Source organism: Trifolium pratense, linkage group LG1, assembly GCF_020283565.1.
Source record: "Trifolium pratense cultivar HEN17-A07 linkage group LG1, ARS_RC_1.1, whole genome shotgun sequence".
Lineage (NCBI taxonomy): Eukaryota > Viridiplantae > Streptophyta > Magnoliopsida > Fabales > Fabaceae > Trifolium > Trifolium pratense.
Genome location: NC_060059.1, coordinates 7,136,452 through 7,154,564, shown reverse-complemented (window position 1 = coordinate 7,154,564; position 18,113 = coordinate 7,136,452). Strand labels below are relative to the sequence as shown.

General features: G+C 34.4%; 3 protein-coding genes across 3 annotated transcripts; all 3 read left to right on the top strand.

Moving 5' to 3' along the window:
• On the top strand, window positions 1-8,313 carry LOC123906809 (ubiquitin carboxyl-terminal hydrolase MINDY-3-like). The gene is made up of 7 exons (XM_045956843.1): window positions 1-902; window positions 2,794-2,872; window positions 3,366-3,514; window positions 4,894-5,017; window positions 5,173-5,358; window positions 6,880-6,951; window positions 7,047-8,313. The coding sequence occupies exons 1-7, from the start codon at window positions 502-504 to the stop codon at window positions 7,869-7,871; spliced, it is 1,836 nt and encodes a 611-aa protein (XP_045812799.1). The 5' UTR covers window positions 1-501; the 3' UTR covers window positions 7,872-8,313.
• A 1,091-nt stretch (window positions 8,314-9,404) lies between these two features.
• LOC123906729 (protein WHAT'S THIS FACTOR 1 homolog, chloroplastic) lies at window positions 9,405-11,360 on the top strand. The gene has a single exon (XM_045956733.1). The coding sequence runs from the start codon at window positions 9,441-9,443 to the stop codon at window positions 10,764-10,766; it is 1,326 nt and encodes a 441-aa protein (XP_045812689.1). The 5' UTR covers window positions 9,405-9,440; the 3' UTR covers window positions 10,767-11,360.
• Window positions 11,361-13,805: 2,445 nt separating this feature from the next.
• On the top strand, window positions 13,806-17,911 carry LOC123906647 (eukaryotic translation initiation factor 5B-like). The gene is made up of 10 exons (XM_045956640.1): window positions 13,806-14,731; window positions 14,838-15,361; window positions 15,451-15,558; window positions 15,651-15,751; window positions 15,835-15,925; window positions 16,019-16,129; window positions 16,209-16,274; window positions 16,364-16,981; window positions 17,143-17,382; window positions 17,497-17,911. The coding sequence occupies exons 1-10, from the start codon at window positions 13,876-13,878 to the stop codon at window positions 17,560-17,562; spliced, it is 2,781 nt and encodes a 926-aa protein (XP_045812596.1). The 5' UTR covers window positions 13,806-13,875; the 3' UTR covers window positions 17,563-17,911.
• The last annotated feature ends 202 nt before the right edge of the window (window positions 17,912-18,113 follow it).

Genomic DNA, 18,113 nt, shown 5'->3' with positions numbered 1-18,113 from the left:
TAACTGTTAAAAACAGAAACAAATCTAAAAAAAAACAGAAACAAATCTTGTTTCCTGTCCGTCAAAGCAAAGCATCACCGGTGTCTACTAGTACTACTATTAAAATCTGCAAATCTAAAACTGACAAAGTTCATTCCCCATACTACCCTTACCTGTTCACTTTAATTATTCACTCAAGTACAACTGCGCCGCGTCTTTAACTCAAGGTCCACACAGTAATTTCACCACCCTTACTTCTACAATAATTCATTCATCACCATTCATTTTACACGACACCGTTTCACCCCACTCATCGCCACCGTCGTCGTTTCAGTTTCACCTCGACATCATCGCCTCTCTCTCACAAAATTGATTTCCAATTTTACCCCTCACAAGTTCTCCAATTTCCAATTCTCACTAACAACGGTTCAATTTTCGATCGTCGTTGGAATGAAGCCCTAAAAATCATTCAATTAGGGTTTTTGCGTGTTTCGGGAATTGAAGGTTTTGATTCTTTCGATAATGGCGGATCGAGGAGAAGACGAGGATTTGCAAATGGCGATTCGGATGAGTATGACGCCGGAGCCGAAGCGCAATAAGCCGAGGGATGAAGTGGCCGGTGTGATTTCGGGGTTGCCGGAGGATTCTCCGGAATCTAAGACACGGAGACGGGAACTTATGGCAGCGGCTGCTGAGAAGCGGATGGCATCGATCATTCGGGTTTCGCCTTCGGCCTCGTCCCCGGCAACTAAAGGAGTAAAGAAGGAGGCTGAAGTTGTAAAGAGAGTGGAGGAATTGCCTCTCAGACATGAGAGTTTGAGTAAGGAGCTTTCCGCGGAAGAAGCTAATAAATTATTTGTAATGGTGTTTGGAAGTGAAGTTTCAAAGGATATTCTAGCACAGTGGTGTAACCAAGGAATAAGGTATTATGTTTGTTGTTTTGTAACACAAGCATTGTATTGAAATTTGAAACCTTTGTTGCATTGATTGTTTGTTTGGTCGTTTTAAGCATATTCTTATGACTTAGGAGTAACTGCTATGCTCTTGCCAATACTTTATATTAGCAAACTTGGTTATTGTGGCATTTGATATTGCTATATGTTACATGGAAATTGCTTTAACCATTTATGTCCAAATAATTTATTCACCTATTATGAAAACATATTAAGAGTTTCCTAAATCTGACTTAATAGTTTGAGTTTTGGCGATCATACAAAAATAAAATAAAATGGAAAAATAGTAAATAAGTATTGAGAATGGAGTCAAAGTGTTAGGTTAAGTGTCTATTAGGCCTGTTGGTGAGAGAGATTAGTTTGTTAGTTAGGGTTAGTTTTGGGATGGGATGGTTATTAGAATAAGAATTTGTCTGTAAGTATGAGGAGGGAGTTGACCAAGAGAGTGTAGACCTATGAAGCCCAAATACTTGATACGACACAGATACGATACAAATGCGAAGATACGGGGGTATTTTAAAATTTAAGATACAATACCGCCAAGATGCTTTAATAAAAAGTTAAATTTTATTATATGAAGTCATGTATTTTCCTTGTAGGGGGAGATGTAGGACAAACAACATTAATATGGATTTAATATAAATCCTGAACTTTTTTCATGACAACATATTGTATACAAGTAATACATTCACATAGGATGAAACAGGCTTATTTGGTTTCCCTGAAATTATAGCAGTGTTGTGACGTAAGAGTACATCCATGGACATGTCGGAGAATTACTCTGATAGAAAAGAACAAGACTAAACCCTAATTCTGATGCCAAGTTGAGTCCCTAAAGGTTTACACATGAAGGTCTATAAAGGGGAATTGGTAGTTGGGGTGGTTTTTTTGAGTTGTTACAGCAGGGGTTGAACTAATCCCTTATTTTGTCTCGGGATGGTTTAGTTTGGGAGGCTTTTGCTTTTTGGTAATTTTGTCGATTTCCCGACAGGTTGTTATAATGTGACGTTTGTTTCTCTTGTTGTTTTGTGTACACCTTGTGCCAAAATAGTGTTTTTTAATATGGAAAATTAAGGCATCAAATGCGGAAACTCTATCTTGTAAGTGTGCATTCAATTTCTCAAAAGCTTAAATTTTAACTCTTACAATAAATAGTTTCTATTTTTGAGATCCTTAACATGACCCTTTTAATATAATTTGGTCATTCGGTTGATTAAAAAAAAAAAAAACAATAATACACGGATATTTCAGAATTACCGACAGGGGTTCCTTTCACATTATAACTGTATAGGTACAGACTTGTTATGTTAGTTTGCTTATTAAGTATTAACTAATTCAGATGATACATGCATAGTCCACTAAGGGCAAACCTCTTGACCTAGATCACGAATCATGATTGTTAGTTTGATAAAATGCATCATTTCTATTCACTGTGGTCATCTTTGCAGGAAATAGAGTGGCAAAATTTCTTGTCATTCGTGGTGATTCTGTTCACTTGATGCTATAGAACTTATCAATTAGAACGTTGTCCTGTAATAGACGAATAACTTTTCTTTATTTAGCAACGTTTATGTCTGTGCATCTTGTCCATCCTAACCTTTTTGCTGCTAATGATATGCTACACAGTTTCCAGTTGTTAAGCTTAACATCTGAATGGATTGATTTGATTCACTGAAAAATCAAACTAATAATGGAAATAAAAAAATGTGTCCTTAACTGATCAACAAGTCATGTGTGTTTATCATATTGTCCTGTTCTAAATAGTAGTTTGACTTTTGAATTATTTGTTTCTAGTAATTATAAATTCCGATCGGATTATTTACTTGTTTTTTTTGCTAATACTATGAAAACTTTCCTTTAGGTTTAGCTCTGATCCTGAAACATCAATGGGCCTAGTGCAGCATGAAGGAGGCCCCTGCGGCGTTTTGGCAGCTATACAAGTAAAGGCTACATTTTTCAATATTACTTATTTGTAAAACTGTCGAATGAAGTCCTTACTTATAGCGATGCAAGATCCCTATTTGATTCTTTAACTTCACTCCTGTAGGGACCTTCTGGATAGATAGCTCATATAATAGTGACCATCAGAGTCCCTAAACTATCGAGACTGTTTTCAATGGTTTTGAACTATAAGGATAAATATTAAGTGGCTTTACATTTCATGTAATTTGTGTCTTTCATCTTCCTTTTGTGTTTGTCCTGTGTTAAACAATATCTTGCTTCGCTCATAGATTGTTTTCCACATTTTTCACTATAGTAATGTAGAACTCGTTGCTTTAGTAATAAAGATATTTTTGTAGCTTGTTTGTTCATGTGTGGGCATGTCTACTTGTTATTTCGTTTCCATTTTGTTTATTTCTTCTACCAATATACAATATAAGTTCCTTTTTCGTTCTACATTGACTTTGCTTGTTTTTCCCTTTAACTTTTCAGGCATTTGTGTTCAAATACATTATTTTCTTCAGTGATGAATTGAAAGAATCGCCACGCATGCCACAAAATCGGGGTCTAGGTGCTTCAAGTAAAAGTCACTCTGTTCCATCATATAATATTTCTTCACTCACTGAAGGTGTAAAAGTAAGGTGATTAACTTTTCATGACCAGTCATTTGTGCTTAGCTAGGTAAAAATAAAGTTAATCGTAATAAAATAAAACTATAGACTTCCATGTTTTGTACTTTGTACTTCGTCCTTTCAATTTCATTGATTTTGAATACCTAAATTTTTTGTTATATGAACATGAATGTGATTTGATTCAATCCTTTTCTGAGTGACAGAATGCAGTTTTTCTTTAAAAGATTTTTATTTAAGGAGAATGTTAACATGTGCCCTAAGGGCACATGTTAAGAAGATAAATGTGGAAAGAATTTATTGAACTTGTGATGTATTCAATTCTCTAAACATTAAATTCTTTGTATCATTAAATGATATATTTCTATTCTTAGTTAGCTTAACATGTGCCCTTAGGGCACAAGTTAACATCACCCTTTATTTAATTATGTTTCTATCAGTCATTTTCACTCTGTATTGAATTCTTTGTTCATTAATTATATTTCATTTACTGTAGACAGTTTTTGGTTTTCACCTGATAACATTGAGTAAGCCACTAGGTTTGGTCTAGTGGTGAGGGGTTTGGATATTACATTATAGGTTCTGGGTTCGATCCCTAGTTCATTGTAAACCAAAAACCTGACAACATTGAGCCAGAACTTACTCTATTTATCAATGTTTTGTTATTGCTGTGCATTGTTGTAGTCTAGGTTTTTCCAACACTTGTCTGGACTGTGGAGTCATTAAGATATTTGATCATCAAGACTGCTAGTGTGATCATTTTAAATGTGGCGATTCTGTTATTAGAATGTTTTCTTTTCATTGTACAAGGCATTTGTTTGAGTAACAATGAAGCTCATCATCCCCAATTACTTGAACAGAATCACTATTTGGGAATTCTTGGTAGAGACATTTCCAGTTAATAACAATATAACCAAACAAGCTGGTGAAAAATTCAAAAGAAGGATTATTTTTCTCCAGAGAATTTCCAAATTAAAAACTCCTTTTACTTTACCTATGAATTATTGAAATGGAATGGTTAGTGGCTGGTGTACAGACAAATCTAGAAAGCATCAGATGCAGATTAAACTTTATTGTTTCACCAAATACGTTTTCGTTTCACTATGTTTAATCCATTTTCTTTGGTGATTGAACAATGATGGCATACTTGAATACAACGTTTAAGTTATGTGTGGTTTATTTGCCTGTTTTATTAATTTATTTAATTAATTTTATTAAATGCGGAATTTAGTACAAACACAAGTTTTTGTGTTTATTAGTGTATTGCATACATTAAATTTCAAACAGCCTAAAATTTAGTTCCCATTCAATGTCCTTCTTTATGTTTCTCTGGTGTTTAATGTTTATATGTTATGCTCATCATATATTTCTGTCTATTGATTTCTTGGCAGAGCCCTTGTAAGAAGTATGGGTGAAATTTTGTTTTTATGTGGAAATAATAAAAGGGCTGTGATTGCAACTTTGAGCATTCCAGAGAATGATATTCAACGTTTTGAAGGAATCTCAGAGGAAGAGGTACGTTTGTCATTGTACTGATATGAGTTATCTGTGCAACATCTTGTTGGCAACAGATGGAATTGAATTTCCTATCTTTTTACTGAAACTTCTACGATGGTTCTCTGATGATATTCTTATTTCCTGTGCTGATTCTTGTCCTTTCCAATTAGCAGGTTATTGCAAGCTCACTTAAAGCTCTTTCTATTGAATCTGCCTTGGATCTGCTGAAAGTTCTTAGAGTTGAAACACACACATCAGAAACAACTGCTTTCCAGAGGCTTGAAGCACTTATTCCTGTATTTCAAAGTCGTATGGGGGCATTGCTTTTCCTAATCTCTGCTTTACTTTCTCGTGGATTGGTATGTTTTCTTACTTCGAGCTTTGCTAACTACTGCACAATGTATTTTTTAGTCTTTTAGGTCTTTTTTTACCGAAGTTTTTTTATTTAAATAAGAGATATTGGCGTGTTTTCCTCTATTTTTCTTCTTCTGAAATATGTAAAGCTTCTACCGAAAAAGAATTAATTATTTGCTTGTGACTTAATACGCTGTGTCTTTTTGCATGAATATTAGAATTTCGCTGCATGACTAGAGAAACTTGTTTATTAGGTTTGGTTATGTTTTGTATTTTTAGTTGCTTCTTTAGGAATATTCATGCAATGAAGAAAAGTAGTTATATGACCCTTCTGTAGTTTGCATTACTTCAGATTAATTTCTCCTTAAGCACTTTAAGACAAAGAAAAGTTACCAGAAGCTTGCAATTACTGAAGTTTTTAAACAAACAATTTCTCGTATAAGCTTCTGCATTACAATTTTTCATAAATTCTTCTCCATAAACATATACAAAGATCATAAAGACTTTTTTATAAGTGAAGAACCATAAACTTATTTTAGCTTCTCAATTAAAATAAGTTTATAGTTATTCATGGTTCTTCACTTATGGTTCTTTGTGGTTCTTCGTTTATTTTAATTGAGAAGCTCCTATTAGCTAGTGGCTAATCCATAAGTGAAGGACCTCGAAGAACCGTAAAAAAAATTATTTGAGAAGCTAACGTAAGTTTATGGTTCTTCCCTTATATATTAAGACGTGGATGATACTTGTGGGCTGTGACCGTACCTTCATGGTTTGTTAAGTTTGAGGGGAAGTTCAGAGTTAGGGTTTTTGTATGGCAACTAACTATCTTAGTATTGTCTGGATTCTGTCAAGAAATTGCTTTGGAAAAGCTCACGAGCCAAAAAGCTTATTCCATAAGGACTCTGTTGAAATTGCAGGGATTAGATGGAAAACTAGAAAAGGAAGTATATTTTACCAAATAGAACATTGAATGATTGTGATAGATGATAGACACCAGATTGATACTTCTATTTATCCTAGAGAAACTATAAGCAGACTGAAACAAAGTAGCAAATTGAAACACAGAAGCTCTGTAGTAGAAGACACCATGGGCATCCGTCTTGGTCATGGTGGATGATATTTGATATCATGTTGAAATATGGAATGGAAAACCAAGAGAACATATTTTATTTCAGTGATGTGATTCTAAATAATACTATTATGCATTATTATCCTATTCATGCTAATTTTCTAGGTCATTACAAAATCATTAATATTTAGCCATTGACACTCCTAACATAAGAAGACGCCTTAAACAATAATAATAATCCAAATATTCACCCAGATCCACCTAAAGTTTGTTAGAATTTATAATTTTTTTAAGGATACCAGAATTTGTGGTCCAAGATGAGAACCAATGCCAAGTTGATTCGATAGCACAAATCCTGTGTCTAATTATATCTTCTCCTCTGACATTTATTGTCCACAAAATATCTTCATTACAAAATTTCTCCTATTAATGTATGCAATATTTTGCTTTCCTCTAGGATTTGGTTCAAAGTGACAGGGATGATCCCAGCCTACCGCTGGTTACTGCTCCTTTTGGCCATGCCTCCCAGGTAAATGAAAAATGCTGCTATTCTTTTAAATTTTAACTTCAGTTTAAATTATTAATTTTATAACGAGATTTGTTTTTTGTACAAATCGTGTGCAGGAAATTGTAAACCTACTACTCTGCGGGCAGGCTGTCCCTAATGTATTTGATGGAAGGATGGATTTAGGTGGGGGGATGTTTCTGAAAGGTATAGCCCGAAACGTGGAAGTTGGATTTCTCACCCTGCTAGAATCCCTGAATTTTTGCAAGGTTGGTCAGTTTCTGAAAACCCCAAAATGGCCAATATGGGTTGTTGGGAGTGAATCCCATTACACAGTGTTGTTTGCTCTTGATCCCAGTGTTCAAAATGAGAATGAACTTGAAGGAAGGGAAACACAGATTCGCAGAGCTTTTGATGCACAAGATCAAAGTGGAGGTGGTGGCTTCATTAGTGTGGAGGGGTTCCATCAAGTCATCAGAGAAACAAATATCAAACTTCCGGCAGATAAGCTAGATAACCTTTGCAGTGCAGGGTTCATTGTATGGAGTGAATTCTGGCAGGTAATTTTGGACCTAGACAAAAGCTTGGGAGGTTTGAAAGATTCATCAGGATTAATGGGTAAGAAGGTCTTTGATCTTTTCCATTTTAATGGGATTGCTAAATCAGATTTGAATGGAAGTCAAGTAAATGTTGGGGGTGAAACTCCACTGCAAAGACCCAGGCTCACAAAATTAAGCGTCTCGGTTCCCCCAAGGTGGACGCCTGAGGAGTTTATGGCAGATGTGCAAGGTCCATCTGCTTCTGGTGCAAGTGACTCTGCTGGGAAAGACACTGAGGTATCAAAACCAGAGCCTGTCCAGCATGCACCTTTGGTTGACTGCATAAGGACACGCTGGCCCCGTGCTGTCTGCAGCTGGTCAGGTGATCCTCCTAGTATAGTCTGAAAGACTATATTTGGAGTAATTTCGTCTGCTTAAATGGGTTGAGCTGTGAAGAGGATAACACAATTGGTTCAGCAAAGCCATCATGAAACAAGGTCATGAAGATTTCATGTTTTACTTTGATATATTGTTCCTCAAGGCACATGAAAATAAGGAGGGGTTCAAATCTCCGGATTCTCTCCAATATTTGTGCAGCCAATATATGATGTGGATTATTGTATTTTCAATTTTCTCTTCGATTTTGTCATGACATTCAAAGAGTACGGGGAAGGAGGGGGCGTGTAAAATTAATTTAAATGTAATATCGTGAATTAGGAAGGATCTTAGTTGTTGGTTTTTTTTTAATTAATAAACGTGGATCCTATTTTTATTTATAAATTTGTTGTAATATAGTATATTATCGAGCTTGGCTTCCGAGTAGAGGAAAATGTGTATTTCATAATAATATTTTTCCATCTCACCCTCCTTCCCTCTTCTTCTAATGATCAGCATCTTCATTTGATTTGTGTTGGGCTCAATATCATGACTCATGAGTCATGAGCATGGTCTGCATGAGTTTCTGAAATATATCTTCCAGGATTTAAACTTACAGTATCTGAAACTTGAAATTGAAGTATCTGGCTCATAGAGTCATTCTAATTAGTAGTAGTTATAAAAATATCTTATGGTGCAATTATGTTCTTCTTTCAGCTGTTCTTCAAGTCTAACCGTGTGTTTGTAACTTAGGTCTGGAAACTATCAATGAGCTTTCCAACCAAAAGGAATCAAGCTCTCTAACTAAGAGAGGAGTTTAGTGATGGAAATTAGGTTGAGATAACCTCCCATTCCCGAAAGAAATGAAAATGAGTAAATCTGACTTTGAAGTGCGTTTTCAAATAGGTAACTTTATAAATATTTTAAAAAGTTTTTTGACTTGCTAAAATTTTATTCATATTAGTCATTCTAAAAGTTTTTTTTTTTTGAACGGTCATTCTAAAAGTATACTAAAAACTAAATTGATAGAAAAACCTCTCCCTTTTTGTTGGGGGCCAATCAGATGATTAGTTTCCAATCCGAAATGCTTATATAAGACGAATCCAATGAGCTAATGAAAAAGCGTCCGGAGTTATTTGTACTTTTCGTAGAGATAGAGGGAAAAAAACTTAGTAGTAAGCTATTAGCACGAAAGTGGCTTCTCATGGAGCTCCCTCGAGGGGACAAAAATCTTTTTTTTGAAATGAAATTGATTTATAAAGTTATATATCAAATTGAGATAGTAAGTTATTAACTACGTAGACTAATTTGACGGATTAACAAAAATTATCGATATTTTTAAGATATTCACAAAGTTAAAGACTATTTAAAAGTGTTTCTTTCTGGAACTAAATTGATGATTTATAACTTTTTATATTATAAAAAAAAAAAACTTTTCTTATATATAATAAAATGCGAAAAAAAAAACGAGAAAGAGATGAAAATTGAAAACTCTAACTTTTTTTTAAAAAAAAAAAATTGCATTTAGTAATTATTTTTTTGACAAAAAAAGCATTTGATCCAGTCATCACTGTCCAGTTCATCTTGAAGGACATACCTATGTTTTGCTGTCTCTCCCATCGTTTCACTCAAACAATGTTACCTAATCAAATCAACATTATCACCATTCTCCGAACAACATCAATTTCAATTCAATCAAAACCAAAATGTTTCATTCTCAAAAAACACTATTGTCTATGGTCAATGAAAAAAGACCCAGAATTAGAATCAGCACTATCACGAAATCGACGCTGGATAATCAACAATCAAATCAAAAACATTATCCTTCGTTACCCAAACAACGAAATCCCAATCGAAACTCTTCAGAAGAAATTCAAAACCCTAGATCTTCAAGGTAAAGCCCTAAATTGGATTTCTAAATACCCTTCTTGTTTCGATTTTCATCAACGTCATGTTCGTCTTACAAAACGCATGATTGAACTTGTTAATGAAGAACAATCGATTAAGGATTCTCTTGAACCTGTTTTTGTTAAGCGTCTTGCGAAAATTCTCATGCTTTCGGTTAATAATACTTTGAATGTGCTTAAAATTAATGAGATTAAGAATAGTTTAGGGTTTCCTGATGATTATTTGATTAGGATTGTGCCGAAATATCCGGATTTGTTTCGAATTGTTAATGAGAGTGGGAGGAGAAGTTCTATGGCGATTGAATTGATTCATTGGAACCCTGATTTTGCTGTTTCGGAAGTTGAAGCTTTAGCGTTGAAGAACGGAGGAAAAAAACCGAATTTTTCGTGTTGTTTGCCTTCGAGTTGGGTGAAATCGTTGGAAAAGTTTCGGGATTTTGAATCGGTTCCTTATGTTTCGCCTTATTCGGATCCGAGAGGGTTGGTCGAAGGGTCGAAGGAAATGGAGAAAAGGAATGTGGGTTTGGTTCATGAGTTGTTGTCATTGACTCTTTGGAAGAAAGTTTCAATTATGAAATTGGGTCATTTTAAAAGGGAGTTTTTTTTGCCTGATAAGTTGAATGTGTTGTTGCTTAAGCATCCTGGGATTTTCTATGTTTCTAATAAGTATAGGATTTATACTGTTCTACTTAGAGAAGGGTATGTTGGGTCTCAATTAGTTGATAAGGATCCTCTTGTGGTTGTTAAGGAGAAATTTGGGGAAATTATGCAAGAAGGACTTCATGAGTATAACCAAAGGCGGCGTCTTATTAATATCGAAAAGAAGAGAAGCAAAGGTCTGCCTTTGACTAGGGTGGATGAGGATCACATGAATGGTAGAAGAAGGAGAAGAAACAGGGTAGTTTCTGACGAAGATGATGAGGTTGATGGAGAAAATGGTAATAAGTTGGGAGGGTTGCTTGACCCTGAAGAAAGAAAAAGGTTTTATAAAGTTCTTTTTGATGATGATGGTTCATGAATGAAGATTTGCTTAGCCTAAGTGTGGTACATGGAACAGTGTTTTTAAAACCAAACCCAACAAAACTGGACAGGGTTTAACTGCCCGAAGCTTCAACCGTTTTTCAACATTGTTTTTGCGGTTTGACTTCAGTTTGTCCTGGTTTAAGATGGTTGAGTCTGACTAAAAAAGAAGTCTCTCGTTCAATGTTCGGTTGTTTTTGGGGTTTGACTGCAGTTTTGTTGCGGTTGAATCTGATCAAAAACAGAAGCCTCGTCGGTTCGATGTTCATGTATTTTTTAAAACATTGATGTGGAACAGATAGTATTATGCAGGTGATTGCATTGCACTGCATCCTATCTTTCCTCAAAATTGAATTAGGCTTGTCTTACTAAATAGTCAGTAATGCAGAAATAGTCTTCAAACTTTCATTCTAGGTTGATTGGGATGATTTTGAGTCTCAATGGACTGTATTAAATGATTTGTTAGTAATTTGTTCTCTGTTAGAGGTTTAGAGATTTAGGGGCAGATTAGTTGTAGCAGTTTCAAGGTATTGGAATTTTCCTATGTTTTAGGCCAGGATATATTTATCAAGTGGATGCCATTTTATTTGTCTCTGCCTAGAAAAGATAGAATAGCAGTGACATAAGAGTGTCCATAGTAAGGAATGCTCATATTAAGGAAACATAATGAAATGACCAATTCTTAGTCCATGCTTTCATAAGAGTGTCACACACAACTACTCCGCTAAAATGTCACCAGTACGGTTTTTTTAAAGCTAACATAGAGATCTGGAATAAGTTGCTAAAATTAAGAATTGAATCAATTGATACGCAAGGTTGTTAATATCTTGTTTTATAGCTAGTTACCTTTCAACAACACGAGAAATTTCACATCCTCCACTGCATCTAGCTAGATTCAAGTTATCTCAATAGTGCATATTAGGTTAATCAATTCACTTCCTTACTATTCTATTCTTCGTATCGAGAAAATAACTCTTATAGTCTTCTTAGGCTTTGGTGCAAGCTTCAAAATGATCGTTACTTTTAAAATCTCAATTAAACATTTAGAAAAAGCAATTTATTTAATACTCTCTCCGTTTTTTTAAGTGTTGCTTTTTGTCGGATTTAGCGTTTCAATTTAAATGTTGTTTTGGAATTTTAAGGGTACGATAATATATCATTTGTCAAGTACTCTTATCTTTTTTAATAAAACTAATTAATGCTATATATTTGAAAAACTAAAGTTTTTTTTTTTTTTATAATTTTTTTTAGAACTTAGCATATTAATTTTTTTCCTACATATATCAAATTTATTGGAAAGAGAAAGGGGGCGTTTGTTTCAAGGTTGTTAATTTTACTCCCAGGAATCATATTCCCAGGAAATAATAATGGGAACTTTATTCACAGGTATTTTAAAAAAAACATGTTTGGTTCATATTAACTACATTCCTAGGAATTACTGATAAAAGTGGGTAAAAGAGAAGTTATTGGAAGTTATTTAAAATGTATTCCCATTTTCATGGGAACTTTTCTTTCCCACCCATTTCCTTGGGAATAAAATCATGGGAATAAGAGAAGTTATTGGAAGTTATTTTATTCCAAGGAAACTTCATATCCAGGAATAATTTCATGTCAACCTTGTAACAAACATGGGTATATTTATTCCAACCCATATATTCCCAGGAATATTATTCCTAACCTTGAAACAAACACCCCCAAAGTGTATGCAAAAAAATAGGAATATTAAAATAATATATATATATAGGGACACTTTTTTTTTTGAAGGATATATATAGGGACACTTATTAAGCCATTTACCGTAAAAAAATATATAGGGACACTTATAATAATATATGTTAATAGATAGAGGTGAAATTTTTGTTGGCACTTGTGTATTTCTTTTATAACAATATTAATGGTCAAATAATAACAATTTTTATGGGTCATGTTAACCGGTGCTAATGGGACACTAGTTAAGAAACTAGAAGAAGTAAATTTTATATAAAAAACAAGACCTTTTATATTTTGAAGAGTTTGTTTACACAAATTTCAAGATTACTGTATTTGTTTCCTTAACTAGTACTTCAGAAGCATCGGTTAACAATTTTCATTTTTTATACTAGTAGTGCATTCTCAATGTCTCTTATTTTTATGCAAGAAGAAAATAAGAGGAAAAAAAAAGGAAAATACAATACAATAAATAAAAACAAACAAGATACAAAACAAATAAGTAATTAATTAATTTTTTATAAAATAGTGGAGCATTATAAAAATTTATGCGATTATTTAAATAAAATAAGTTATTCGATAAATAATAGCTATATAAATGTAATATGAGTTTGATAACAATAAAATAAAATAATAGGGTTCAAATTTTCAATCAATTTGTATTTCAATCATATATAATATTCATTCTCGTGCTCAGTGAATCATGCATATGTAACACATGAAAAAAATGAGATATATCCTTTATACAATATATATTGATGGAGATATAGTTGTTGGTGTTTCTTTGTTATTGAAATGCATGACTCTGGTAGTTATATTGAATTCATGCGAATGAGTCAATTGTATAAATTATCTAATATTAAAAAAGATTGATTTTTTAATTTAAATTTAAAAAATTATTTAAAAATTTCTTTAATTAATATTTATATCTCTTAAATTTTTAGATAATTGACAATTCTCACGACTAAAAGAGTTGTCCTTTAGTTTAATTTTTGTAAAATTTACAATTTACATTTTTTTGTCTTCGACACCCGCAAGTTTTTTTTTTTCAAGTTATTCCATTGTGCATAAAGAAACAATTGCAATAATATAATTATGGTGGACACACTTTTTTTTTTTACCTAACTACCCAAACTCCTACTATACCAAATCTAATGGATTCATATAGTTTAATAATTTAATTAACTTTGTGGTTTGATTTAGTTTGGATTATATTTCCTAAAATAAACTCTAATGAACGATCAGGATGCGCTCACTCATCTGAAGCGAAACTTGGCCGCCAAGATTGAATTTCTATCTATTAAATTGTGAAACTTGCAAGCCAAGACTTAATCTCCCCAATTTCTATATATTTAACTTTTCTTTGTTATTATACACAAGAATAAACCCTAATCTGTCAAATGGAGAACAATAAACCACCACACAAGGTCGAGAATTCTCCGACGTTGAAGTCTCCGGTCACCGATGAGAATGGAGATGATAATGGTGTGAAAGTAGTTTGTCCAGCGCCACCGCAAGATGATAAAGTTACTGAAGTAGGTTCAAGGGTAAAGGAGGGAGAAGACGAGACTGTAGAATCAGCCGCGGCAAAAAAGAAGAGAAAGAAGAAGGAAAAGGAAAAGGAGAAGAAGGCGGCGGCAGCAGCAGCGGCCGGAAGTGCAGCGGTTATTGAAAGTGAACCAAAGAAAATTGATTCGAAGACGAACAAGAAAGTGCCAAAGCATGTTAGGGAGATGCAAGAATTAGTGGCTCGAAGAAAAGAGGCGGAAGAGAGAAAGAAAAGAGAAGAGGAAGAGAAGCTAAGGAAAGAAGAAGAGGAGAGACAAAGGATAAAGGAACTTGAGAGACAGGAAGAAGAGGCTAAACGTATAAAGAAGGAAAAAGAAAAGACAAAACTACTGGAAAAGAAGCGGAGACAAGAAGCGCAACGTTATGAGGCAATGAGAAGGCAGATTATCAATAGCATGGGGGTTGTGAATCTTCCTGTTAGGGAGGATACTGGTGCACCGGCTAAGAAACCTATTTATCGGACAAGGAAAGGGCGATCAACTATTCGAAATCATAATGGCGAAGCTTCTGTCAAGATAGATGAAAGTGGTGAGGCAAAGGAAACTATAATTGATTTAGATTCAGAGGAACCGTCGGTGCAGATGGACGACAATGTTGAACTTCCTGAAGCTGTTGAAGAGGATGTTGAGGATGCATGGGATGATAGGGGTGCATTTGCTGATGAAGAAGTTGTGCATCTGAATGTTGGTGAGATTTGAATTTTACTGATAGTTTTTAAATTTTTTAGTATCTTATAATAGGATTTGCATTTTCTTATGCTGGTGAGATTTTCTGATGAAAAAAATCTTATCAGGTGCTATGAATAAAACTGTTTCGAAGCCTGCGGTTGAAGAAATTGAAGACAGAAAGCAGGCCAAAGTTGTGGTTGAGGACAAAAAGATAAATCACAATCCACAACAGTCTGCTGTGTCTTCTAGTCCGAGTGATGGGAACAACCTCCGGTCGCCAATTTGTTGCATCATGGGTCATGTGGACACTGGTAAAACCAAACTTCTGGATTGTATTCGAGGTACCAATGTTCAAGGAGGCGAGGCTGGCGGTATCACCCAGCAGATTGGCGCAACATACTTTCCTGCTGAGAACATACGCGAAAGAACTAAGGAACTGAAAGCTGATGCAACGCTGAAAGTTCCTGGTCTACTAGTTATTGATACCCCAGGCCACGAATCGTTCAATAACTTAAGGTCTCGGGGTTCAGGTCTATGTGATATTGCAATTTTGGTTGTTGACATTATGCATGGCTTAGAGCCACAAACTATAGAGTCACTCAATCTATTAAAAATGAGGAACACAGAATTCATTATTGCATTGAATAAGGTGAGTATTCAACTTTTATGAGCTACTGCTTTCAATATATGCTCTTTACAGGTTTCTCAATTCTTTCGACTGTTCTTGCAACATTGCAGATTGACAGGCTTTATGGCTGGAAAACATGTCGCAATGCTCCAATTCGTAAAGCAATGATGAAGCAGTCTAAGGATGTTAAAAATGAGTTCAATATGAAGGTCACTCAGGTAGTAAAAAACATTTTTTAATTTATTTGTAAGTTGTGGAAGATTGTTTTTGTTAATGTCCGCCATGCCAATTTTACTGTTTTCTCTTCTAGATCATTACTCAGTTCAAGGAACAAGGGCTTAATACTGAATTGTATTATAAAAACAAAGAAATGGGAGAAACATTCAGCATTGTACCTACAAGTGCAATAAGGTAACTGTCTAGCCTTGTAGCCGTAACACTCTTTCACTTTGTCGGTGTTTTTGGTATTGATGTTTTAGTATTTAATATTTCAGTGGTGAAGGAATCCCAGATATGTTATTACTATTGGTTCAGTGGACTCAAAGGACCATGATTGAGAAACTTACATACAGCGAAGAAGTGCAGGTTAGCCTTATTTTCACCTAATATTTGCAGTAGTTTGAACTCTCGAATGCTTCTTGATTAGAGACCTAACTCTTATTCGAATGTAATTACCAGTGCACCGTTTTGGAAGTCAAGGTCATCGAAGGCCATGGAACTACTATTGATGTCGTTTTAGTTAACGGTGTTCTTCATGAAGGAGATCAAATAGTTGTTTCTGGAATGCAGGCAAGCATCATCTCAGAGTCTAAACTACATAAATTAATACTTGCTTTCTGCTTCTGACTCACAAATGTTTATAATATAGGGTCCAATTGTTACCACAATTCGAGCTTTATTGACACCTCATCCAATGAAGGAACTTCGTGTTAAGGTACCATTATATCTTTTGCATTTGATTAATTTATTTTACTATCACATTTGTTTCTTGATAGGAAAATTATAACCTTGGTCTAATTTTAGGGATCATATATCCATCACAAAGAAATCAAAGCTGCAATGGGCATCAAGATCACGGCCCAGGGACTTGAACATGCTATTGCCGGCGCTAGTTTATATGTGGTGAAGCCTGATGATGATTTGGAGTATATTAAAAAGGCGGCTTTGGAAGACGTGGAGTCAGTCTTGAGCAGGGTTGACAGGAGTGGCGAGGGGGTTTGTGTCCAGGCATCTACGCTTGGCTCATTGGAAGCATTACTAGAGTTTTTGAAAACTCCGGAAGTCAACATTCCTGTTAATGCTATAAACATAGGTCCTGTACACAAGAAGGATGTGATTAAGGCCGGTGTAATGCTTGAAAAGAAACGAGAGTATTCTACTATATTGGCGTTTGATGTCAAAGTCACACCTGAAGCTAGGGAACTTGCAGATAAATTGGGTGTGAAAATTTTTAGTGCCGATATCATTTATCATTTATTTGATCAATTTAAGGCTTACATGGACAACATTAAGGAGGAGAAAAAGAAAGAATCTGCTGACGAAGTAGTCTTCCCATGCGTTCTGAAGATCATACCAAATTGCGTCTTCAATAAGAAGGATCCGATTATTTTGGGAGTTAATATCGTTGAAGGCACGTTAAAGGTAATGTATCATTTTTATTTCAGATGATAGTAGTTTTCTCTGCATAAGATTGTATTGCTTGCATTGATGTAAATTCAACGGTTTTATCTGTATGTCTTGAACCTCAGTTTCTGAGGGTCATGTTATGTCTTAAACTTGCACTAATATTTCTTATTTGACAGATTGGGACTCCAATTTGTATTCCTTCCCAAGATTTTATTGATATTGGCCGCATTGCCTCCATTGAGATTAACAAGAAATCGGTTAATCATGCGATGAAAGGGCAGGAAGTAGCCATTAAGATTGTTGGCTGCAATTCTGAGGAAAAGCAGAAAACATTTGGGAGGCATTTTGATATCGATGATGAACTTGTAAGCCATATTTCACGGAGATCTCTCGATGTTCTCAAAACTAATCATCGGGTAAGTTATACTGTTGAATGTACCAGTATTCAGTAACAATGTGTATTTAACTACCTATTGATGGATTTTGTTGGATTGTCTCTTAAAAGTTATACTGTTGAATTATTTATATAGGACGATTTGTCTATGGAGGAACGGAAGCTGGTGGCGACATTGAAGAGACTTTTCAAGATACAATGAGACTTGGACTGTATATTTTCAAGATGCAACGAGAGTATTCAGTTTAGTTCCTACTAATTAATGTCCTTCTATGTGCTTCTCTGGTGTTTAATGTTGGTAGGTGTATACTGTCATGTATCCAATGCTCATCATATATTTCTCTTTATTGTTTTTCTTATTAGTTCATATTATAGTTCTTTTCTAGTTTGCTAGTGAGGCTGACTGTGACAGTTGGAATAATTCACAAACTTAATTGAACTGTGACAATTGGAATGTTTCACAAACTTAATTATGAATATTTGAAATTTGGAAAGACAAAGAGAAAGAGAAACGTGACGAAAATCTCGACTTATAAATTAAATTTTGAATTTTTTTTGAGAAACTTTTTATAATATTCTAATTCTAAATATGTTTGCAAAATAATTATTCGAAAATACGCATTGGTTTAATAGTAGGGACTAAAACAGCGTATATAATAATTTTGTAGGATCAAAATATGCCACTTTTAGTTATAGAGAAAAAACAATTTTTTTGTTAATTTTGTACTACCAAAATTTGCCACTTATATGCAA

Coding starts and splice junctions, on each gene's coding strand:
- LOC123906647 (XM_045956640.1), top strand. CDS start 13,876: ATGGAGAACAATAAACCACCACACAAGGTCGAGAATTCTCCGACGTTG. Junction 15,752..15,834: donor GTACCTACAAGTGCAATAAG/GTAACTGTCTAG, acceptor TTAATATTTCAG/TGGTGAAGGAATCCCAGATA. Junction 17,383..17,496: donor TTCTCAAAACTAATCATCGG/GTAAGTTATACT, acceptor TTATTTATATAG/GACGATTTGTCTATGGAGGA.
- LOC123906809 (XM_045956843.1), top strand. CDS start 502: ATGGCGGATCGAGGAGAAGACGAGGATTTGCAAATGGCGATTCGGATG. Junction 2,873..3,365: donor GCGTTTTGGCAGCTATACAA/GTAAAGGCTACA, acceptor TTAACTTTTCAG/GCATTTGTGTTCAAATACAT. Junction 6,952..7,046: donor CTTTTGGCCATGCCTCCCAG/GTAAATGAAAAA, acceptor AATCGTGTGCAG/GAAATTGTAAACCTACTACT.
- LOC123906729 (XM_045956733.1), top strand. CDS start 9,441: ATGTTTTGCTGTCTCTCCCATCGTTTCACTCAAACAATGTTACCTAAT.